This window comes from Phaethon aethereus (assembly GCF_964289735.1).
Source record: "Phaethon aethereus genome assembly, chromosome: Z".
In the NCBI taxonomy this organism is placed as follows: domain Eukaryota; kingdom Metazoa; phylum Chordata; class Aves; order Phaethontiformes; family Phaethontidae; genus Phaethon; species Phaethon aethereus.
The window spans coordinates 58609005-58633689 of NC_138577.1; the positions used below are offsets into that span (position 1 = coordinate 58609005).

Genomic DNA, 24685 nt, shown 5'->3' on the forward strand with positions numbered 1-24685 from the left:
AGAAAAGTTGCAAATGAATTGTAATTACACATTCATTCTGTTAATGTAGTAAATCCCATAAGCTTTTGCTGGATAGGAAATACTCATTAAGTAGTGTTAGAACAGATCAAGAATAAAACGAGATGTGGAAAGGTTGTCATGTTTCAGTGCACTCAGCTCTACTAGTTTGTGCAGTGATCGTGGATCACAGGATTTGACTTTCTGCAGTGCTGCACAGATCAAAAGCTGTGTGTGACTACGGACTCCCCAAGCCGTGGTACAGCCGTGGCTAGTAGCACAGGATGGTACCTGCGTTCTAGTAAACTCTGTGTTTGGCATGCATTGCTGTATGGAAAGAAGAGCAGCAAGTGTTTTGTCTATCCTAAACAGCTGTAGTAGTGTGTTTGAGGTTGTGATATTTCACATTTGTAGAGGAGGAGGAGGACCTTTGCAGTGAGAACCATTGGTGCCAGCAGCCAGCTGATGGTCTAAGTTCCTGGTAGTTCCTGGTGAGCTGTTTCAGCAGGCTTGGTGCATCTGTCCAGTCACTCTTTGTGAAAAGGGAACCTGACTGTAGCATTTGGGCTGTTTGGGGTTTTTTTTCCCCCTCTAGACTGTGTGCTTTCTGCAAAGGCTTCTTCTGTGTGTTAGCTGTAGTGTTGGCCAACACCTTTGAAAGACACCTCATTCTCCATTACAGGGTTCCTAAAGAGAACAGGACTAAGGATGAAGGTCCTGTTGACAAAAGCAGAGGTATTTACGTGTGTCAGCAACTAGGGATTTAAAAGACTGTAAAAAAACTTTACAGAAGCAGACTTGGGTCTTCCCTTCTACTGCCCACTTCTGCCCCCTTGGGTAGCCTGTGAATGTCTAGCTGCCACTCAAAACCAGGGGAAAGTTTCAGAGGACTTTCTGGGTTTAACCAAAACAGTTATTCTTGCAGCTGATGCTTTGTTGCTAATGTTCCCTTCCAAATGAAGGAAATTGACTGTACAGATTTATGCTTATTTGAATCCAGCACTTTTTACTTGACTTCTTAAATGAAGAATTTGCTTCTAGGGTAGATAAAGCCATGCAGTCCAATGAGTGTGATAAGAAAATGGAGTGGGTAGAAGCAAGAATTTTTTTAAAATATATTTTTTTGGTGGCCATATTTTTTGAGAACTCTCCACCAGGAGATCTGCACTGGTGCAAAATCTCTTGTGACGGAGAAAAATTAATTGCACCATTTTGGAGCAGGGGGAGCAAAAGCTGTGGAGGTAGGAAGGGAAAATAAAGAGAGAAGCTCATCAAAGAAGGCTTTGGAGTATCTGAGTATGGCAGAAAGGCTGAAGCAAGCTTAGTTAAAAACTAGTGCTGCTACAGACCATGGCTTCTAAAGGAACTATCACAGGATACCATAAACTGCTAGCCAGCTTTTTTGAACATTCATGGAGAACAAGTGAGATCTAAGAAAAAGGGACTAGGCAAATGTAGTAGCCTTTAACATGATAAAAGCATGTCCTTGGAAATTGTTAAGCAGAAGGTTTTGATTAAAACCATTTTGAAATGTAGCAAAAGGTTAAATATGGCAGCTTTTATATCAAACAGTGTTTTTTAGCTATTTTAAACTGAAATTGAATTAGCCTTTTCTGTTAGTGGAGAATTGCAGGCTGTCTTGTACAGTGCTGCTGTTGCAACGGTTCCATCAGCAGAAAAAAATTATGCTAGGCTTAAAGTGTTAATTATTTTTATTTCATGATTGATTGGGTCTGGTTTTTGATGATGGCTTCTAAAATGTGCAGTCACTTCATGGGCCATCATCTGAGGTCCTTGGATGACTGGTCTGTCTGACCACAATTCAAATAAACACTTCACTGCACCAAGTACATCCTTGACACAATGTACTGAGGGTTGGCCCAGTGGCTTTTGAGTATCATGAGGCCATTCAAGATAAAAGATTGTGCTGACAAAACTTTGATGGCCTCTGGAGAAGAATTATGTGATCGCTGAGTAAACTGGAAACGTGGGGCTGGATTAACTGGAGCATAAGTAAAAATGTCTGTATGTTCCTTCCTGGATGCAAAATAAAGGTGCTAATAATATTTTTAAGGGCCTCTGCAGAGGGGTCTTATATTCCCAGCAGAGGCTGGATGTCTTTAGCAGAGGGAGCAGAAGGGAATTGTGATTTGGATTTACATTTATTTTATTATCTTTCTTGTAAAAAGAGAACCTGTGAGAAGTCCTGTGTCCCAGGGATGGGATGACTTGTCAGTTTCCATAGACAAGGATAAGGAACAAGGGAGTTATTTGCCAGGGTGTACAGCCGTCAAGTTTTATTTTACTTGATTTGAAATGTTTAGGAATGTATATGCAATTGGAGACACTAGCTGTGAGCCTGCTGTATGACTCAGGTTTGCACCTCTTAGCCAGTGGTGCTGCTGTTTTTATGTTTGTAAACTCAGAGTTTCCTGGTGTGCATGTTAGACAAGCAGGTAGCATTAGACTTGTCAGGTAGCAGTGCTGTCCGCTTCATCTGAAAGGTCTCCTGGAAGGGATTGTGCAGTAGATGCTGCAAAAGTTTGGTGTTCTGGGTTTGGTACTAAGCTTTGATGCTGACCAGAGGACATACCAAGGGAGTGAGTTGTCTCCCTTGGATCTCACTCTCACCATTTAAGGATGGGTGTGGATGCACTTCCTTCCTCAGTGCTTCTTGTCACCTGGCAGAGCATCAATACTGTCACGTTAGAAGGATCTGATACATCACCATTGCAACTCGAATTTGATACTTGAAACATTGGCACCTATTGCCGTTGAGTCTTGGGGGTATGAACAGCCTGATTATAAAAAGCAAATGTCATGTCAGTTAGCATATGAGGTCTAGCACTGAGCACGTGACCATCAGGAATGGATTTTACCCTTCTCTTCCCCACCTTCAAAGAAGCAAAAAACTGGGAGTGTTGAATTGAGTGAGTTCTGGCTGAGTTTGTCAGGTCTCCAGCCCACCAAGGGCACATTCACTGACGCTGGGGCTTACTTGGATAGTCACGTAATCAAGTTGAGTGCCAGCAGGTCGCACACAAAAAAGCAGAAGGGGAAGACTAAGTCTGGAAGAGGGTGCCTGGAAGGGTAAAGGATGAGAATGGACGTAAAGCTCAGGTTTGTGCAGTAGGAGGAGGGGCTTCAGCCGGTATCAGAACCAGCTCAATGTGCTCATATAGTGTGAAATCCTATTTCTGAGTGCAAGAAGGAGAGTAGAAACAAAGAATTGAGATACTGGTGAGAGTGTTACACTTAATTTGCAGCCCGGCTCAGCTGGAAGACTGTAACTGGTTAGGACTGAATTTTTTGAACAGTAGTGTGCATGCACATGACAAAAGTCTTTAATATCCTCTATCCTTGGAATTCACGTGTGTACCCACAGTAGTTTATAGATTTCCACTGGGCTCACAGAGATCACAGTGGGGTTGATGTGCAAAACTTCCCAGGGGCTTCTGAAACCTCTTGGGAAACTTAAATTTCCTTTTTGCATTAATTCCAAATTGCTCATCAGGTTCTGGACGTTTGACTTCATTTCAAGTTTTTTGGATTTATACGAGAGTTTGAAATGCTGTTCTGAGGGCCTTGTTTTATCTGTCATAAACAGATTTTTCCATGTAAGGTTCCCTAATGAAATGATGTGAATTTTTTGATGTGAATTTGCTTTGCAACACCAAGTGTGTTTAACAACATAATAAGTACGACATGTTTTGAACAGGAAATCTCTGTTGTCCTTTTTGCTTTGGTGTTGAAAGTTTTACAGAGCTTAAGCCAATATATTCTTGCATTTTTCCATACATGGAGTTGCTGGTTGAGTTGCGACCAGTTGCACTGCAGCTTTTGTATGTAACTTCCGAAAAAGCATTGCCCTCCCTAGCCCAGGAAAACTACCCAGGTGTTCCCTTCCAAGGCTAAAGTATAACATGCCCATGAGATAAATCTTGCCATGCTTTGTTCTTATTTTACTACATTTCATCACACCCCAGAGCCTTCCTACTTATCTTAGGCTATTTTAATCTTAACAGTCAGACTTTCGTAATCCTGGTGACTTTGTGAAAATGATGAGCTCTTGGCAGATACCTCTGCTTGTCTCAGGGGTCCTTGAGGAAATGTTTATTCAGGACACTTACCCTGACAGTGAGTGTGTGTTACCATGTGCTGGAACTGCTGTGGGGAACGTGACCTGCCCTGGCCTTTAGCAAAGTGATTTGAATATCTAGGGCTCAAAAGGGCTACAGAAGACTAGGTTAGCTCTTTGTTGGGTCTGCTGTCTACCCTGTTCACTGAGGTGATTAAGAAATCTCCGTTCAGTTGGTCTGAAGGGTATGAGTTCAGGGATACTCCAGGGCTTTCTCTTGACAGAATCTTCGGATAATTTTTCTGTGACGCTTTTTGTTCTGATCTATTCCAAGTGACAGTGTTGGTAGATGCCTATTACAAAGCTACTGGGATCCAATTTGAGCTAACATCCTTTTGACTTAATATTTTGATGGACCGTGGTTACTTTTTGGAGATATAACATCTTTTTTTTGACATGTAGCCAGCAAGAGAAGGAAAATAATAAAGGCCTGTTGTACAGCAGATAAGTCTTGGGATTAGCAGGGGAAATAAGAATCCTTTCTTCTGGATGCATTGAAACTGGCACAGAAGTCCACAGGTTAAAATCTTCCATATTTTGAGAGCAACAGCTTAACTTATCTGTGAGATTTCTTGCAAATCAGTTTAATTTAGACAGTCACTTAAAATTCCTTAGAGGTCCTTGTTGGCATGCAGCAATCCCTTTCAAGGACAAAACTGAGAGGAAAAAAAACCCCAATCCAACACAAAAAACCCAGATACTTTTTAACAATAAACAGCCTATCTTTCAGAAGTGCCAAATGCCCAGCCATTCCCTGATTGCATTGGCAGCAGGTGGGTTTTCATGGGTCTGAAAATCAGAGTATTTTAGATTTTTCCACAAAGGCAGCTTGGTGTGTTGGCTAAAGTGGAACCACTAGTCATGTCCTAATGTGGACAGCCAGGGAGGTGAGGGGAGGTGCCGTCTGGCAGTGGAACCAGCTGGTTCATTCCAAGAACACCCTCTCAGCGGGTTTGCATAGCACAGCTGGTGGCTTGTAAATTCCCACCCAACCTTGGAATACACTATTTTTTCTATGTGGCTCAGTTCACAGTTACTATGAAGAGCACAGCTTTAGGCCTGTGTTTCACTATGTGAAAATTTTGTCAGGTATTGCTCTTGGAAAGCACTTGCACTGAGAACTTCCAGCCTCTGATCTGCCTGAAACCAGCTAGGACCATTTCAGCGGTTTTTCTTGAGGTTTTTCTTGGCAAGTCTACCACTAATATAAACTCTCCCTTTCACCCCTCTACCTTGAAAAGGTCATTTTGCTCTTCTCCATTTGGAAGCCAGAAGCTTCTCTTAAAGATGCTCCAAGTTGCTTTTCAGGTAGACACTGGTTCAAAGTTGTTGTTCTGTTTCTAGCAGCAGCCAGAGTCCTGGCCTAATCGTTCTGTTCAGTGGAAAAATGTTTATCAGTGCTGAGTGTTTTATACAGAACATGCTTTCCCAGCTGGCAGAACTTCAAGAAAATCCAAAGTATCTCGTTGCATGGTTACCGGAAGGCATATGAAAACTCTCTGAGCTTGTTTGTCACACTGCAAGGCTAGATTGTTTACTCTGTTAACTTTATAGTCTTGATTTGCTCATGCTTACGTGAATTATGCAAGTAATGGTCATCAATTTTACTGAAAGAGTGGGAAGCACTTAAGCCAATGAAAAATTTATTTTCTGAATTATGCCATTCCACCAGAAAAGGTGCACAAGAACTGGTGAGAGTTGTTTCAGTATTCTGCACTTCTAAGACCTGCCACTTCTAGCAATATTCCAAACCTCTGTCAAGTTTAGTCCTAAACTATGCACAGCCTGTGCTAGAAGGGACAAATGAAAAAATAAATCAATGCAGGCAAGAGGGGACCTGTAAGACTTTTTCTTTCAACTAGCAGCACTCCAAAGAGCATCTGTGGTTGAGTGAAAGAAAACTGGAGGCCAAATCCCAGGTCATCAATACCAAGTTTGTTTAGTTTCATTGATTGTGTTTTAGGAAGATAAAAAGTACTGCTAAATGTTGTCCTTGAAGCTGTGGAGATAGGTTGGGCTTTGGCTGTGTTACTAGCTTACTCCTTACAGTTGCAGACACAGTGACGTCTTCATAATTTCTACAATTTTTACATAATTTCTACAGTTTGGAAAGCCAAATTGTTTCCTTTCTAAGGGAGTTTTCCTGTAAAGTTGTTTAAAAGTTTAAAAAAAAAGTGCCCTCTATTAACCTTAGTATTTCAGTTGATTCCACTAAATTTAAGAGTATCCAGTGGAAAAAAAGAAAGAGAAGGTAGACTAAAGCAACTCCTAGTTTAGTAGAAGGTGGTTTTTTTTAAAACAAAACAAAACAATAATTTCAAGTGTTGAATTTTAAAAGTATAGCCAGTCTCAGCCCTAGTTCCAGATTTTTTGCTTTGCAACTGTGTTATTCTTTTCATACAATTTTGAGATGTTTGTGTCAAGTGTCTTGTAAAATAAATAATTATGCAAAAGAAAGAAACCCTGACTACTAACATACTGGTTAAACAGTCCTGTAAATTGGACAGTGGGCATACCCTAAGAGAAATCTGGATTGCTAGTAATTCTTTTTCATTTGGTTAATTGTTGCCAAGTCTGATCTTGACCTGAGTTTAGGACCTACATGGCAATGCTAATACAAAACAAGCTGGACATTGCTAAATAAAGAAATGCTGAGTGGGAGACAGGCTGGTGTTCTAAGTGTAATGTGTTGAAAGTCTGGTTTTTTGCTTTGAACTTTGGGTCAGCCCGTGGACACCTGAAATTTATGCAAAGGACTAGTCCCTAGTTCTGTTTGATGAGGTAAAAATGTACATGATGAATGTTTGATTTGTGAAGGTTTTAAACCCAAACTTTGCTACTGTTTACAAATTCCTTAGCAAAGATGGAATTAAAAAAGTGTAATCCTTCTCTAGTAACATGCAAACATGAATCACCAGGAAATTGTTCCAGCACAGAGTGAAGATTTTCAGCACAAAGATGAACCTCACAAAAACTTGAGGCATTCCTGCAGCACAAGGAGGAACCCCAGTGAGCACTTAGGTGGAGAACTCTCAGGGGTGAGGTGCAGCAGCAGGTTCATAGACACACTGTTAGCCCTGTAGAAAGATGGGAGTAAATCCCAGCAAGGTCGTGGGGGTGTCCTGTGAAAAAGGGACAATCTATTCCACTGCTGGCCTTATTCCACATTCAGCACATAGTGGGATGTTTATTTCTCCTATGTCAGTGGAAACATAGAAGCCTGTAAATTGGTGTAAATTACTCAGACAAAAGGCTGAGTGTATTAATTAATATTAATTAATATTAAGTGTATTAATGCACTCTGTTAACAAGCCAATGAATTGCACTTCTTCCAGCAGTACTGTAAGCAGTGTTCCTCTGATTCAGCACTATCTGCCATCCTCCTGCATCAAGAGGAGATGACTCACTGCTTCAAAAGTGCCTGATAAATTATGGGAAGTCCCTTGTTTCTACAGCTCCTAGCTGGAGAAGGGTTGGCTTGCGTATTCCCATATAAATCTCAGTTAACACCCAAAAACTTCAGAGTGTCTTTTTGTTCGTTTTTGGAAAGGCACACTGCAAGGATCTGGCACCAGATGTGCCAGGGTGAGTTTGTTGTCAGCAGACCAAAGACCAAATTCTTCACTGCCATTACCTCTGCCAGCATCTGTGTGTCTGATTTGAGGCAAAGAGAGTGCCGTCTCTAAGCACCTTGGATAATAGTGCTAGAGAAGAGGTGTTCCCTCTGCTTGCCATACTGACTTTTGAGAACAAAAGCCATAAAAAACCCCAAGCCCATAACAAACTTGTAGCTCATAGGTAACCTAGAATAGTTTCCATTTCCTTTTGTTTCAGTGACTTGTACTGTTCGTCTCTTGCCCTCTGAATGAGTCCCTCAGATAACCTGTCTCTTCTAGTCAACTGAATCCAATCTTTCTCACAAAAGTGGTCCATGGATGGGAATTTGCTTCCTTTTTTGCTGCTCTTTAAAAAACTTCTTGTAGGGGCCACATGGAGCATCTCTTCTGGGGCAACAGTCCTGAAAGTGACTTGGGCTCCTCTGAAGGTTGCACATGGTGGGTTAAATCTCCTATTGGTATCCTTAGCTCCTGCCAAAATTAGACTTCTTCTGCCTGTGTGTGCATGCTTGTGTGTGCATGCTTGTGTTTGCAGGGCTCCTCATGGCAGGTGGGTTCAGGTTTCCAGGTTTTCAGAAGGCCAGTCCCAACTTTCTGCCTCAAAGGCAGCTGAGGCATGGTCAACAGACACCTAAGGAGCTGCGTCACATTGGAGTAAGGAATCCCGCTTTCTTCTCAGCACTTGGCCTGCTGGAGCATTACCATGACAAAGAAGGATTATTGACTTTCATAGTCATGATGCCTTTGATTTGAGGCTTGCTTTGATTTGAGGCAGTAGTGTTTGCTGGCCCAGAGGAGCAATGGTCTCCAGGTGAAGAGCAAGGAGAGAAACACTGTTTTGAGAAGGGGAAGGAAGAGAGAAAGAATTGGCTGAAGAAGTTGAATGGAAGCCATAATAGATGCAGTTATTCGCTGGGAAGGGCCCAAAAGCAGCCCATGATTCCTTAAAACAATTAAAAGCAAATTGTCCGGCTGAACGATCCCAGAGCAAGGAAGATGCTCCCCCAGACTATAATTCAAGGGGTTGAATGGCCTCAAAAAGTGAGAACGGAGAGAAAAAAAACCAGAAGATGAGGCAAATGATGGAACAGATGTGAGCGCTTTTGTTGGGAAGACTTGGAGGCTAGCGGGATGGCGATAGGCTAATTTGAGGCGCATAATGCCAGGTTCCTTTCATATGCAGAATAGCACTTTGATCCAATGTGGATGAAAGTGCTGAAAAGTGGAGAGGATGGCAGGGGGTCTTTTGTCTTTGACAAAAAAGGCATCTGCTGGGCTCTAACCCCCTTTTCCCCACCCCTTGAGCCTAGCAGGCCACTCCAACAATGCTAGCAAAGGGGACAAGTGTCTCCTGACAGCTGAAGAAATCTCCAGGAAGAGAATGAGTCTTGCAGCAATATGTATACTAGAGAGCTTAATCGATTTTTTCCACAGTACAAAAAGGGAGAGGGTTGGGGGAAGACAGAGATCACAGTAGAAATGGGAGATGGGAGGAAAAAAATCCCTTTCTAATAAACTTGTTACTTTTGTTCTCTGGATAAATCTTTTCAGGAGATGCTGTGATGCTCGTATGAATACACTTAATGGAGCAGAGTAGAGTAGAGTTGCTGGAGGGGGGAGGTGTGAAGTAAGGAAGAATAGTTTTGCAAGGAGGATGAATGTGAAGTGATTTCTGTGGATTCCATCTCAGGAAAGATTTTGGAATTAGTAAAACACAGTGCAGTGCAAGAGATACCTGGGAGACAGATGCATATATTTTGTATTGCCTGTTGGAGGAGCTCAGCTCAGCAGAAATTCTTCGTTTTGATTTCTAAGCAAACCTGGTAATTTCTCTTCAGTCTTTCCCTCTTTTCTGTTGTTTTCCTAACTCCTTGGACTTACTAGAAATGAAAGGACTGCAGGATTGAATGAGGAGCTAGGAAGGGAAGCAGTATTTGGGCCAAGAAAATACAGCAGTTGCAGATGAAATGCTGATCTGGTCCCTGCTTCTCATGCTCTGTTGATTTTCTTCAGCTTTTCACATCTGGTAAACAAGACTGGGACCTAATCTGCAGGCTGTGGTCTTCCTTGAGTATCACTTTGCACCTAGTCTAATGTTTTCTTTGAGAAATAATGACAGATAAGAGTTATCAACCTCTGAGCAAGACCCACCTTAGCAAATTAAATCCTTTAAGAACAGTAGGTTCAGGAATCTTCCTTCTCTTAAGATCCTGACAGTGTTTATCCATTACTATTTACTGAAGATAACCTTCTCACTGGGGCACAGCTTTAAGTAACACATGGTAATGCAAACAGCATCTCCCTCTTTAACTCCACAGATCTTGTCTTTCTGCCAGGGAGTTACACTCACCCCAAGAAGGTATGAGAGAAGCTATCACATTCCTTTGAGAGGCTCTACACACACACTGACGCCAAATCGTAATCCTGTGTAGTTGTTCAGTAGGTGTGCCATGATCACCCTCCAGTAGCTGCCACCATTCTGTTCAGATCAGCTGATGTGGAGAGTATGTTTGGCAATAGTGTCTCCTGCTCTCCAGCTGTGCAAAGCCTGGTGACATAGGTTACTGTTACTCATTAGGGAGGGCTAACTGTCAAGGACATTGATGCTCTTTTGATTTCTACCCATTTGTCTTAACTTTTCTTGCTCCCAGTGTTTGGGCTGTGGTTGAGAATGGTGTAGAGGGACTTGGGCTGCTGCTATGGTCATCAAATGAGCTGAGACCACCTCTGTCCCTCACAATGCCAAGTTGAAAGTCCCCTCTCTGGGTGGGCTTCAGGTAGTTCTTATGTGACTTCTCTCTCAGGTACTATGCATAGTGACAGCATGCAGGTCTAGATCCAAATGGGGAAAAACATTGCTCATGGGGAAGTCTGACCTGGCAGGGCGCAGCCCTTTGTAATTCTCCGTGCCAAAGAAGAACAGCCCATGCAGTATCACGCAGACTGGGCTGTGAGGTCAATGTCAGCCTGCTGGATGCTCCATCCCCAGGCAGTTGTGATCAGGATGGGGTATAGGAGTCTTGGGCAGTGAGCTTGGACACTTGGTTTGTTCTTTGAGTTGAAACATGAACCACCTCATTGTGAAAGGTGTTTTATGCTTCACCAGCTGGGCCAAGCCCTTCAGCTGCTGTCATCCTGAGATTTCTTCATGTGTCCAGTATCAACTCTGCCACCTCCACACCAGAAAGACATACTCCTAGCAAAGACCAGAGAGCTGCCAAAGCTGCCTCATCAGGACAGCTTTGTGTCATACCAGTTTATTGCTGGTTAGAAATATGAAGGGATGAGGGGCTATGTTGCCTCTATTGCTGTGTAAATGTGTGTGGTAATCCTCCATAACTGCAGGTAGACATTGTGGTTTTAAACCATGCTCTTGAGACAGATTTATTTAGCTATTTGCAGTTTACTGTGTGCTAGCTTCTTATGCCCAGTGGGTGGACATGAGCAAGGAAGATGCCCCTGTGGCTCAACCTGGCTGCTACGGTCCAGGCCAGGTCTGTTTGGAAGAGAGGCTGTGTCTGTTTCACGTGAAGCACACTGCAAGGGAGGAGGGAAGAGATGTGCATGGAGGAGAGGATAGCATGCAGAGCAAGCGACAGCAGGAGTGCTGCAGAGAAAGGAAGATTTGCTTTGTTCTCACATCTGGCCCAGCAGCTGGTGTTTTCTCCACAGAAGCCGGTTGCCCTCCACTGGTTTGTATTTGGATGAAAATCAAACAATAAAGATTGCAGAGCCTCTTTGATGTGCTTACTCTACATTGAGGCAGAGCTACCTGAACAGCTCAGGAGACCATCACAGGTCTTATTGCTGCTCTGTGGACTGGGACTGCCTGGTCATTGTTTCAGAGGCTGCAGGGTCTAGGAAGGGACATATTGTTTTAATGGTAAATTGTCCAAGAGGATGCTCAAGGAATGAAAAAATGCAAGCTTGAGGAATGGGCCCGTGTGAACATCATGAGGCTCAAAAAGGCCAAGTGCAGGGTCCTGCACCTGGGTTGGGTCAACCCCTGGTATCATTACAAGCTGGGGGATGAAGGGATCAAGAGCCCTGCTGAGGAGGACTTGGGCTACTGGTGGATGAAAAACTGGACATGAGCAGGCAACGTGCGCTTGCAACCCAGAAGGCCAACCGTACCCTGGGCTGCATCAAAAGAAGCATGGCCAGCAGGTCGAAGGAGGTGATTCTTCCCCTCTGCTCTGGTAAAACACAACCTGGAGTACGGCATCCAGCTCTGGAGCCCTCAAGACAGGAAAGACATGGTCCTGTTGGAGTGGGTCTAGAGGAGGGCCACAAAAATGATCAGAGGGCTGGAACACCTCTTCGCTGGGGACAGGCCAAGAGAGTTGTGGTTGTTCAGCCTGCAGAAGAGAAGACTCTGGGGAAACCTTCTTGCAGCCTTCCAGTACTTGAAGGTGGCTTCTAAGAAAGATGGGGACAGACTTTTTAGCAGAGCCTCTTGTAATATGACAACGGGTAATGGTTTTAGACTAAAAGTGTATAGATTTAGACAAGCTATAAGGAAGAAATTTTTCAGAACGAGGGTGGTGAAACACTGGCACAGGTTGCGCAGAGAGGTGGGAGACACCCCATCCCTGGAAACATTGAAGGTCAGGTTGGACATGGCTCTGAGCAACGTGATCTAGTTGAAGATGTTCTTGGTCATTGTGGGTGTGTTGGACTAAATGACCTTAAAAGGTCCCTTCCAATGCAAAGGTGCTATGATTCTATGCTGCTATGGTAGTCAAATAACTTACAAAATAAGCCATTCCCATGGAAGTTCTTTTGGCTGGACTGATTGTACGTACGAGATTTTCCTGGCATGACCTAGCAGTCCTGGCTGTAGAAACCCCATATTTTCAGCATGGATTTGGCTTGTCATTCCGTGAATCTCATCTGGTCATTAACATCTATTAGGGCTTTTCTCTATGGAAAGTGAAGCCAAACAAATGGAAAATGGTGGCTTTGGAGTGCAATAAACACCAGCCTCTGTGCAAACTTTTGTTCAGACATAAAATGGTTTCAATTTGTTTTTGTTTAATTTACTTCCAAATTAAACAGATGTCCTTTGCAAGATGGCCACTAGTTAGTTTGATGTAATGTTCCTGAGTATCGACCTGCAGATATTCTTTTAATCAGGTGCAGTTTGTACCAACAAAGTGAATTCTTGTCCCTTTTAAAAACATGAGGTGGGAGTGAATGTTGCTATACATGAACACTCTTCCAGAACTAATGGTAAGTTATATGTTTTCATGTTTGGTTAAATAAACAGTGGTTTGGACCCAGATGGCCAGCTGTAGCCTTAGTGGGAACAGCATGATTTGAAGCTTAGTGGGACCTGCACCTTTCTGTAGGAGACAGACTGTTGTGCCAGGGGAGGGCAATTTGGACCTGTTTGCTCCTACATCTGCCCTGTCCTGTAATCCCAAGATTTGGTTCACATAATCTCAAGTACATTAACAGTACACTTATTCATGTATGGGTTTCATGATGTTGGTGAATACCTGCAGTTCCAGAGTGCTCATTTTGATGGTGTTTGAGGCAAATATCCAGGAGGAGTTAATTACACAGAGCCCTCATCAGGCTGCAGAGAGGCACCAGAGCTTAGAAAATAACCCTCCCGAGAGTAACTTTTGAAATGTGTTCAGCATTTCAGCAATGAAATGTGTTCAGCAATATTTCTCAGTTTACTCTTCTAGAAATAAAAAAAAAAAGCCAGTAGGTAGTAGGAAGGCTTGCTAGAGTTCTCTAGTCTTGGTGTGCAAAGCAGCGGTAGCTTGAGTAAGCACTGTGTTCAGGAGAGATGGCTGTTTTACTTGCCACATGCTGATGGAGAGCTGCTGTCTGCACGGGTCAGTAACCAGTTCCGTGCCCCACCAGTCTGCCCACAGGCATCCCATGCTGAGCTTGAGGAGCTTCTGCCTCAAGTTCTTCCTTGGCTCCCTGCCTTTACAGGGCTCGGTGGCTGCCTGCTGCAGCAGCTTGGAGCAGCGAGGCAGAGGTACAGAGGTGCTGCATTGTCTATTTGGCTCCAGAGGCCCCTGTCAAGTGTTGCTCCAAACTGCTCTCCTGTGCCTTTTAAGTGGCAGTCATCCTCATGGGGTGTATATTGCCCCCGGCGGGAGGCAGCTGGAGTGGCAGTTCTCTCTGGGTCAGGCCCTGAGGCCACCTCCCTGGGAGACCCATGCTGTGCTGGAGGTGGGGAAGCAGCAACACCTGGAGGAGACCTCTGCTGATCTTCTCCCTTTCCGGTCAAGAGAGAGGCTCCCTGGGGGTAGGAGCTGTGGCAGCCACGCTGGTTCAGCTTGAGGCGAAGTGAATGGGAGTGTTTGTATTCCCAGGTGAACGCTGAGGAGGAGAAGGAGGAAGGAGTGTGTGTGGTGGCGGCCCCGGGCCTGTGGAGGCAGTCAGTCGGGGTAAAATGCTGGGCTGCTGTGGGGTTGCGGCCCTCAGACTTCCCCTGTGGGGAGGGTGACCACCTGTGTCTCCCAGCAGCTGCCATCCTTCCCCAGCCTGCTCCAGAGAGCCATTCCTGCCTAAAATAAATGGGTTGTGGGGGAGAAGGAGACGCGAAGCAGGAAACAACAGCGTTAATATTCCTTGCGGATGTGGGAGAAAGGGCAAGCAAGGAGAAGCCATGCTTAATTTAGGTAGGTGGCTGAGGAGCTGTGGCGATAGGAGCCCATCAGGCCCTAGGGCTCTATGGTGGTCAGGCAAACTCTTGTTTAGGAGAGCAAGATTGCCCCTGTTACAGTCTGCCCCTTTGTATCTTCTGTATTAAACATGTCATGGGCAAAACATCCTGGAGTTACGGATGGTGAGTCAGTTCCCTATGAGCAGGCCTGTGGGACCTGAGGATTGACTATCTGCAGACCTGGAGGAGGCGTGGGTTGGCGATGAGTGGACTGGCATGCTTGGAGCAGGAGCAGCTTTTCAGACACACCTCGACAGGTGGCTGTATGTCTGTGACCTTCTCAAGGGCCAAGATAAGAACTCACCAGGAACTCTGTCTTTTCCTCCTTCTCCCCCTCCTTCAGGTGGTCTTTGCTTTGAATCAGACTCTCTTGCAGCAGGAGAGCCTCCGAGCAGGCAGCTTCCAGATCCCCTATACGACAGAAGACCTTATCAAGCATTACAACTGTGGGGACCTCAGCTCCATCATCTTCAACCATGACACTTCTCAAGTGAGTCTTGCCACTGCAGCCCTTGTACTATGCACATGTCCCCATAGCGCTAACCCCTGTCTCACTCACGCTCATCTCTCCTCAGGCAAGCCCTTTGCAGGCGAGGGCCAAGGGCACGTCGCTGGCTCCCTGGCGTGTCTGCTTTCCTGCGCCTCCTGTCCCAGGAGTCTGCACCACCTCAACCCTGTCTTGCTGCACGCAAGCAGCGAAGGCACACCTGGCTTTCCCTTTTGGACAAGTGCTGTGTTTGCTTTAGCATCAAAGCACTATGAGTTAATCCTTTATTTTCTTAAGGATCCTGTGGAATTACACCAGCTTAGGTATGAGCAAACTTAGACCCAGCAGAGAGCAGCAGAAGGCTCTTTTGTGCAAGTAGCAGTAGGGAAAACACACTTGTGACTTGGATGCTTGCGTAAGGCTGGGCAAGTTGCAAGCTTTTTAATGTCCTCTATCAGTATGATTGTGTATTGTGGCCAAGGCCAGAAGAAGAGAAATGGAGTGAAACAAAGAAAAGATAGATTTAGACTGAATGTTAAGGAAAGAAAACCTTCTGGCACCTTACAGACTTGGTTTATAGAGTCGGTTTCCTAAGCAGCACAGTGGAATGCAATGCTCTGAACTTTAAACCACAAAAAAATGCCCAGCAGGGACCAATTTGGCCTGTTTGGGCTGTTAGATTAGCTAACCTCAGACTGGGACATCAGGCCTCTCTATTCTTGTTTGTGAGGTGCTGCCTGGCAATTCATGCACGTCAATGAAATCATGGGCTCTAGCCTTGCAGTGCTGAACCACTGGGTGTCGGTACCTGGGCTTTCCATGCTGAATAACCATTTTCCTATGGCCTTTTGATACATATAGTGCAGAGCTGGGATTACTGTCATACCATCCCTTGCTTCTCCAGCACTGAGCTTTGTGCGAGTGCTGTTACCTTCCTGTCCTGCACACCCTTCAGCCTGCAGGTGCAGGCAACCTGGTCATTAACACCGCTTAGCTCTTACACGGTGCACTTCATTCATAGATTTCAAAGGGCTTCTCAAAGGAGGCCACTGTAAGAGCATACAGGTGTTGCATCACTATTCTGCTGAGGTGTTACAGACTGCAGACAGCTGGCATTGCCTTGAGGTCCTTGGAGAGAACAGGTCTTGCCGAGACATGTATGTATCCAAGGCAGCAAATGCCCTTTACTTAGATGAGAGGCTACACTGCAGGGCACTCCCCCTCACAATGGAGCTGAGTAGTAATAGCCTGCAACACTGTCAGCTTATGTTTTTAAGCAGAACTTCTCTGTAAATTGTATTTGACCCAATGCTTGCCCAGTGGATGACCCAGTGTGGGCTAAGAACCCTTTGGAAACTCGGTAATAGTCTCTGAGTACTCCAGAGCCTCTTCAGCTGCTGCAACCTTGCAATGGAAGAATGCAACCTGGCTTAGTGGCTCTCCTCCCCAGAACCCACTGCTTGCAGGGCCTTTCCTTAGCAGTCCCCATAGCTGCAATGCTCAAAGCTGCTTGTCAAGAAGCCAGGATGGCTGCAACTTTAGACCCATGTTTCTCTCTACTAGCAAGGGGTCAGGATAGCGTGCAGCCATAGCTGGCCTGGGGCCCCAGGGGAGGAAGCCAGTATTTTGAAAGATACTTTGAGGACAGGGGGACTGGAGGTGGTAATACTTTCCTGACAAAGTCTGTCCCTCTTTCTTTTGGAAAGTTTGGGGATGTTTTTGTTAACTAGTTCAAACCGCACAGTTATTTGTTGCCAGCCTGAGGGCTCTGATACCCGTCAAACTCTTTTAGAAGAGTGTAATTATCATTATAGTTATGTCATACCCATGGCAATTTAAGGAAGAGGTATGTAGCTAAAGATAGCCAGGGGCAAATATTTACTTTCTTCAGCTGAGCAATCAGTATTTGGGATCTACAATGTGTCAAACTGAGAATATTTGTTGACTTTGCACCAAGAAAAATTCATCTGGCTGCCTTATGAAATGGTATGTTAAGAGAAATGAAGCATTATGCATTATTAGAAGTTTGCTGATTCATTTCTTAGCTTTCTCTGTTTTTTTCCTACTGGATGTGCCTTGAGAGACAAGGCAATTGCCACATTTAATGATGGAACAAAATGCCTGTGCATGATGACTGCCTGTGAAATAAATACCCCTTTCATGAAGAATTTTTTTTTTTTCCTACCTTAGGTCCCAAATTTCATTAATGCTACACTTCCGGCGCATGAACGCATTACGGCCCAAGAGATAGACAGCTACTTCCGTCAGGAGCTCATCTACAAGCGAAATGAGCGAATGGGCAGAAGGGTGAAGGACCTGCTGGAAGAGTACCCAGACAAGAGTTTCTTCTTTGCATTTGGAGCTGGTATGTGGTTGACGGGCCCTTCAATCTGAACACATTCTTTCCACATCCATTAGAAGATTTTTACAAATGCTTGCCTCAGTTTAAAGAAGGGTCAGTACTTTTACCATGGCGGACACAGAACAGAGCTTTTCCCTGATAGTTGCACCTTAGTAGGAAAACTTCTTCAGTGTAGGAGACTGTTTTTCTTCAGTATACAAGAATTCACTGTATATGCATTGATTGCAGTATTTATTAGTTACAGACTTATTTGGTATATGCATAGCCAAAGATATGGAACAAACTACAGTGTGTACAAAAAAGGACAGCTTTTAGACATATGTGTCTGTGGTCTTGCCAACCAAGGCAGGAGGTCTTTCACTGCATTTCCACAACTACAAGGAAATTTTGTCTGCCACTATTTTGGAGCAGAGCATTGGGCCCATTTGGGGAAAACCTACTCCATTTTCTGCCTCTTAGCAGACAGCAGGAATCTATAGCCACATCCAGCAGCACATTGAACTCCGGGAAGTTAACACCCACCCTTCAGCCTAGGGCTGGCTGGAGGGTGTAAACAGGATTGGTTTGCCATGGCTCCCGTCCTTTGGTCTAGCTCCAGGGAAGGGAAGAAGTGAGGACTGGCATTTGAAAAGACAGGTGCTAATTCCCAGAGAAGTATTGCATCCCCTTCACTGCGAACCGTATCGCTTTGGCAAAGGGGGAGAACTGAAACTGGTGTCAGGATCCATGTGACGTTTTCTGGTTCAGTGTCTACTGCTTTATTGAGGATGGAAGATCTAGACAAAGCAAGGAAAATATTTACTTAAGCACTCTCAAAGCGTTAGTATTGGAAGTCTGTGAGAACCTCGCCTGCAGCAGGGAGTTGTGGTTAAAAATTTATAGCAAAGGTCCTGTGTGTGAGGGCAGGGGGGTATAACGGAAGGTGCCTGATAATGTCTGTTCAGGCATGCATGAAGATTGTAATGTGCTATCTTCCTGCAGTATCACTGCTCTGTGCAACTGTCACAAAGGACAGCGAAGCAGATGCAGGTTATGTAGATTTTGGTCATGTCTGTCTGTAGGCTAAGATCAGGGCTTTGCTGTACTCCATTGCTGATGTTGTTCTGATCACAGTTGTCCCTGCTGAACGGATGTTCCTGACCTGCTCATATGTCAGCCCTTAGTGCTAGTTGCATCAGCTACAGGTAGCTAATCTTCTGCCACAAGGCTAGTCACAGGTGTTGGGGTTCCAGTGAGTGGGTCACAACTGAGTGGTGAGCAGCCCATGCACAACGGATGGATGTGGATGCCAGTGTCATGCTGAGTCTGTCCTGTCCCAGGAGCAGGATCCCTTGAGAGACCCTCTTTCTCTCCTTGCACACACACCTTGCATGCCAGCAGCTGCACTGGACAAATCACATGTCTTTAAGATGCTTTTGTGTCATTTGTGTCCCCTCCCATCAATTTCTTTCTCTTCCTGCTCTTCTTCCCCAGACTTCATTGTCATTAGTGTGCACAGCTCTGCCTCAGAGCCCAGAAGCACTGCAGGACCAGGACATATCCCTGTTCTTCCCAATCTCTGTTTTTCTCAACCTTTATTACAGTCCTAAAACCTTTCCCAGGCTTTCTGGATTCTTGTTTTCCTCCTTCCTCTTTGCCCCCTTCTTTGTCCCCTTGTTGCCTTTTCCCATAGAGCAGAGTTAGATTTACCCCGCACTGCTACACTGCAGCACTGCCTGGAGCCTTAGGCCTATATAAGCACCCTTATATAGGATCTGTGGCCTATGTGCACATGGCTTGATGTCCAAGCACCAGGCATGCTCTTCTTGTGCTTTTCCATCACACTTTTGAATCCAAACAGGTTCCCTGTCTTCTCTAGGGACTCTAGATCAGCTTTGAAATTGTCTCTACGCTCTGGCTTTGATGCCAGTCCAGCCTCTGTTCTCATCTGCTCTTTCAAATGGCTTTGCTCAAAGGACAGTGTCAGTTTCCCACTTTTAGCAGCACAATTCCGCATTATCCCCTTGGTTTGACTGCATAGAGGTTTCTTTTTTTTTTTTAAAATTTGTTTCACATTAAATGTCTAAACGAGAAGTAACATCACAGGATATAATGCAGAAAACAGATCCATTTCCACACAGTTCTCAGGATTTCTGAGTGCGCATTATGAGTGCAGTTTTTTATTGTTTTCCATCAAGTTAATTTAGCCTTTTGCTTATCCAGACTGCTGTATGTGACAGATAATTATGTGGAAGATTTATTTTAATGCCAGCAAGCAGTGAAGATTAGCAAATGTCTTGTGTTCAGTTTTGAGCATTACTTGAGTATTGTACTGTTGTTAATCACTGGAAAAGGGTTCCAGGAAAGTGCTCACACAAGGCAGGTTAGAATGAGCTGTAGAAGAAGAGGAGAAAAGAAAGGCTATAGGAATGGGGCTAAATCATCACTGCATTGTGGTTTTCCCTCTTCTGGCCGCCAGTGAAAAAAGTATCTCCCAGTAGTGGCTGATAAACTGCAGGAGGAGGTTGTGTTAAAATGGTAGTAGGATATCAAACGGTCTCCAGGTTAGAAGGGGGAGAAGACTTTTAGTTGTTTCTTTCCAAATTTTTTCACCCTGTGTTTTTTATTTTTAAAAGGGCTAGGCTTTTTGTAAGGAAACTTCCATTTTTTCCTTTAACCAAACAACACTGAAAAAACCTCAATTTTAGCCTCAATTATATCGATACGAGGTCATGTTTTGTGGGTGACTGCAGTATTAGAAACACTCCCTCTTGTTATTTAAACTATTTTGTGTTTTTACTTAAATGGGGGAAAATCAGAAAATACATTGTGCAAAAAAAGCTCCAGTCTCTTTCCAGGTCTTAATACAGCTGCATGGCTATAGATGTTCATTTCTTACAAGGAATTAATTCCATATGGTAATTTGGACTGTAATAGATTTGATCATTGGATTCGGTATATTTTATGCTTTTACTACGTTTTAAAAGAACAGACAAAGTCCCCCTATATTCTGTTGAAAACATTTCACAGTCAGAGGTCATTTCTGGAACTATTTTTGTTTGGAAGTAATTTAAGCTTGCACAAAAGTAGAGAGGAAAAAAAACCCAGATTTTGCTGAAACTATCAAAAAAGCTTTGCTTGAGTGAATTAGAGGAAGGTATGGGCAGAAAGAGATGGTCATGCCAGTGGCATTCCACTAGATTCAGTAAGGATTTTATCTTAATTGTGGACAGATCTTTTTATATGGCAGCACTAGAGTTACAAGCCAGATCTACTTCCCGTTGCCAGTGGAAGAACACGTGAAGCAAAGCCAGTTATAATCTTTCACAAGCAGTTTTCCTTCTATATGCATTTTTAATTTCTCTGTAAGCAGAGTGTTCAGGATCTGAATGCTAAGCCAAAGTAAGTTACAGCGCATGTGATTCCACAGACCGCCAACTAGATAACACTATAGGTTTCTGGTTTGTCTGAGGTGCACACTGACGTAGAGAGGGCTGCATTTTCCTACTGTGCTGTGGAGAGTTTACCACTTGTACAGGTATTACAAGGGTACTGCTGGCTAAACCTTCAGAAAATCACAGGATAGTTGAGGCTGACAGGCACCTCTGGAGATCATCTGGTCCACCCCCCTGCTCAGAGCAGGATCATATAGAGCAGTTTTCCTAGGACTGAGTCTGGTCAAGTTCTAAGTATCTGCAAGGATGGAGACTCCAGAACATCTCTGGGCAACATATTCTAGTGTTTAACCACTCAGTAAAGAAGCTTTTTCTTATGTTGAAGTGGGATTTCCTGTATATCAATTTGTGTTCATTGCCTCTTGTCCTTTTATAGAGCACCACTGAGAAAAGTTCTGCTACATCTATTTTACAATGTCCTATCATGTATCTATACATTGATTATACCACCATGAGCCTTCTCTTCTCCAGGCTGAACAGTCCCAGCTCTCTTAGCCTCTCTTTGTATGACACATGTTCTAATTGTTGATCATCTTTGTGGCCCTTTGCTGGACTCTATCCAGTATGTCCACATGACTTTTGAACTGGGAGCCCAGAGCTAGACGCTGGACCCAGATGTATGTCACCAGGGCTGAGGAGAAAGGAAGGATCACCTCTCTCCATCTGCTGGCAACACTTCTCCTAACACAGCCCAGGAGGTCATTGGCCTTCTTTGCCACAAGGGCATGTTGCTGGCTCAAGGTCAACTTGATGACAACCAGCATGCCACATCCTTTTCTGCCAAGCTGCTTTTCAGCCAGTTGGTGCCCAGCCTACCCTGGTGCATGGAGCTGTTCCTGCCCAGGTGCAGGACTTAGTTTGCTGAACTCTGTGAGACAAGATTCCCTCATCATAAATCCATACCGATCACTTCCAATCATCTGCTTGTCCCTAACACATTTGGAAATGGTTTGCAGGATAATTTGTTCCATCTCCTTCCCCAGGAATAGAGGTGTGGCTGACCAGTTTGTAGTTTCCTGGATCCTTCTCACCCTTTCTGAAGATGGGAGTGATACTTGCTTTCTTCCAGTCCTCAGGGACGTTCCCCAGTTGCCATGACCTTTTAAAGATAATCAATAGTGGCCTCGCAGTGACATTGACAAGCTCCCACAGTTCCTCTGGGTGTATCCTATCTGAACTTGTACATGTCTGGTCTGTTTGAATGTTCCTTAACCTGATCCTTCTCCACTCAGGGTGAACCTTCGTTGGCCTGGACTTTCCCTCTAGTCATAGGAACCTGAATTCCTGAAGGCTGGTTTTACCAGTAAAGAAGGTGGCAATGACACTGAGTACCTTGGCCTTTTCCATACTCTTTGTCATCAGGTCTCCTGCCCGCTTTAGCACTGGGATGACATTTATCTAGTCTACACTTTACTGATGAGTTGTCAGTAGAAGCATTCGTTGTTTCCCTTCAATGTTTCTCACCAGATTCTACACTAGATGGGCTTTCCTTCTGCATGGTCACTTTTATTCCAGGATGAGTGTGGCTTGTTTGCTTTAGCTTATGGTTTCTGTTGAAGGGGCTAAAGAATGAAAGAGGGGGGGAAAAAAGAAAAGTCTGTTTGTTTTTGGGTTTTTTTTTTATGCAGGAGGAAGCGTACTTAGTGGCATGAGATCCTGACTTTATGATTACAGGCAAGTCCTCAGGTGAAGCCAGTTTCTAGGTGCCAAGTATAAATTCCCTCCAGTCTCTCCTGCCTCTTTGAACAGCTGAGAAACTCTAGAAATGCTGGTTCATGAACAGGAAGTACAGAGGGATCTAAGATGCCTTATATTCCTGTGGATGAAATGGCTGACTTCACTCAGAGATGCTGGCTGATGTGACAACTTTAGAAGTTGGTCCTCTTAATCTTGTAAACACTGGCAAATTCCTTTTTCTCTAAGAGATCTTTTTTCTTTGCTGCTCCTGAAAAAAAGCATCATTCTGAGGCTTTAAAGTATAGTGGATGTTGGCATGCCACCACTAACACTGAGAAAAGAAGGATGATGGTGTAAACTTCTTCAGCTACCATTTCTTCTAATTACTAAAGGAAATAATGAATGTGTTTATTTAGCATTATTCAGACTGTATGGATTCAAACCTGCAGGGACTGGCTTTTTTTTTTCCCAGTCTTTACTCCCCCACCCCCTGTAAGACCTCGCAGAAAGAAGAATTGTTATGAGCAGACTGATAAATGAATATCAGAGTTAGCAATCCAGCTAAGAGTTCCAGATCTTAGTTGTCTTCCTCCCGGCAGCTAAGTCAACTGATACTCACTAAACTAAAATTAACTCTTGGATGGTTGACGTGTGGTCCAACAACATGCAGAAGAAGGATTTGGACATCGTTGTGGAAGCATAATTGACCCTGTCTGAGTGGAAGATGGGTGTGTAACCTATCGTCTTATCCACCTGGACAAGGAAAAGGGAGAACATGCTACCACCTATGGTTACCCCAGCATCTGCCATAATCCACCAAATGGCTCCCTCTGACTTCTCTAGGTTTCGAAGAAGTCCTTGGGATGTGGAGGACTGGTCAGTTACTTGTCAGCCTTAGGTGCCAAGTGCATTGGATTCACAGGCATATCAGATGCCTTTTCTTTTGCCCATTACGTCATAAAAAGAAAAAAAAAAACAAACCACAAACACATATTTCCAGGGGAAACTGGAATTCTGGAATTGTGATGAGTCTTTGTCCTGAATGGTGTGTTAGGTGGGGGTGTTTGCACGTAGAGCTGTTACGCTGTTACTTCTTGAAACTTGCTGTTCGTCTGGCATTTTTGGATGGGAAATGATGCAAGAGGAATAAGATTTATTCCTTCTGGAAAAAAAAAGATTGGAGAAAGGACCTGTCACCCGTGTTTGTTAAAATAACCAACAGTGCTAAGCCCAGGATGTCTCTGTCCATCTTGTGTAGCTGTTTATACCTGTAAAACAAAATCAAACAAAAACCTGCAAGGGGGATATGAAAGTTACCCAGGTAAATGAGATATCAATATGCCCTTGAAATTCAGTGGGAATTCAGAACCCAGCATGCAAACTTTGAACTGGCCATAAGCACATTTGGGACTGGAGATGTGGGTGTGCACAGGGAATGTAAATTTATCTATGCCTTATATAAAGGGTTTGAAATGTGTAATGAGGAAGTTCATGAAAAATCCACAAGAAGATGAATCTTGGCAGATCCTGGAAGAGGACAAAAATAGGGAGGAGGAGGCAGGAAGAGAACATAATGATAAAATAGGTTAAATGAGCCTTTTGGGGCCACCTCACTTCTCCCTGTGTACAAAGGGCTGGCTGATCGTTTGCTTGCTGCTTCTGTCTCTGGAATGCAGCATCATTTTAGCCTCTTTGGGTGGGAGGAAAGGCTGAGTCCCTGAAGGTGTGCCTGTACCTCTGTAATCTGAGAATGCCAGATACAAGCCAGCAGCTTTGAGACTGTTTTCCTTAGAAGCCTCTTTGAGTCTGCAGAATGCTAATGACAGGGTTTATTAGAACAACAACCCCCGAAGGGGATAGATAATGTGTACGGGCAGTACCCACATCCAAAGCCCCAGGGTTCACATGAAGGGCACTCCTCCTGACATCTCTGACACATGAAATGAGAAGAGCTTTGCATTTCTGCATTAGAGGCAGAAACCTCTGTTCTAACGTATTAGTGCAACTGTCAAAATCAGCCAGGTCAAACAACCGCATGCTGTTTCTGCTCAGTTTGGTGGCCATCATCTTCTTAACAGTGCTGGGGTTTACCCATTGCTACCTTTATCAGGTAGCTACAGTAGGAAAACTTTCATGTTGCAATGTATGTTTTAAGCTAGTGGGATTTTAAGTCCTTTAATGCCTTTTTTCTGGAAAGGAAGCAGTGATTTGGAATGGGAGCAGGTCCAGCAGCAGAGATGGCCATGGATACTGCAGCTCAGACATAGCACTGGTATTTCCTT

At 44.2% G+C, this 24685-nt stretch overlaps 1 protein-coding gene across 1 annotated transcript in view; it reads left to right on the forward strand.

The window, feature by feature from the left end:
* TRABD2A (TraB domain containing 2A) overlaps window positions 1-24685 on the forward strand; it is a gene marked incomplete at its 3' end in the record, with an annotated part of 78035 nt that overhangs the window by 38109 nt on the left and 15241 nt on the right. The window contains exons 3-4 of the mRNA XM_082013052.1: window positions 14787-14933; window positions 17121-17295. Coding sequence (XP_081869178.1) covers window positions 14787-14933; window positions 17121-17295 — 322 coding nt within the window. The remainder of the gene's footprint in view (window positions 1-14786; window positions 14934-17120; window positions 17296-24685) is intronic.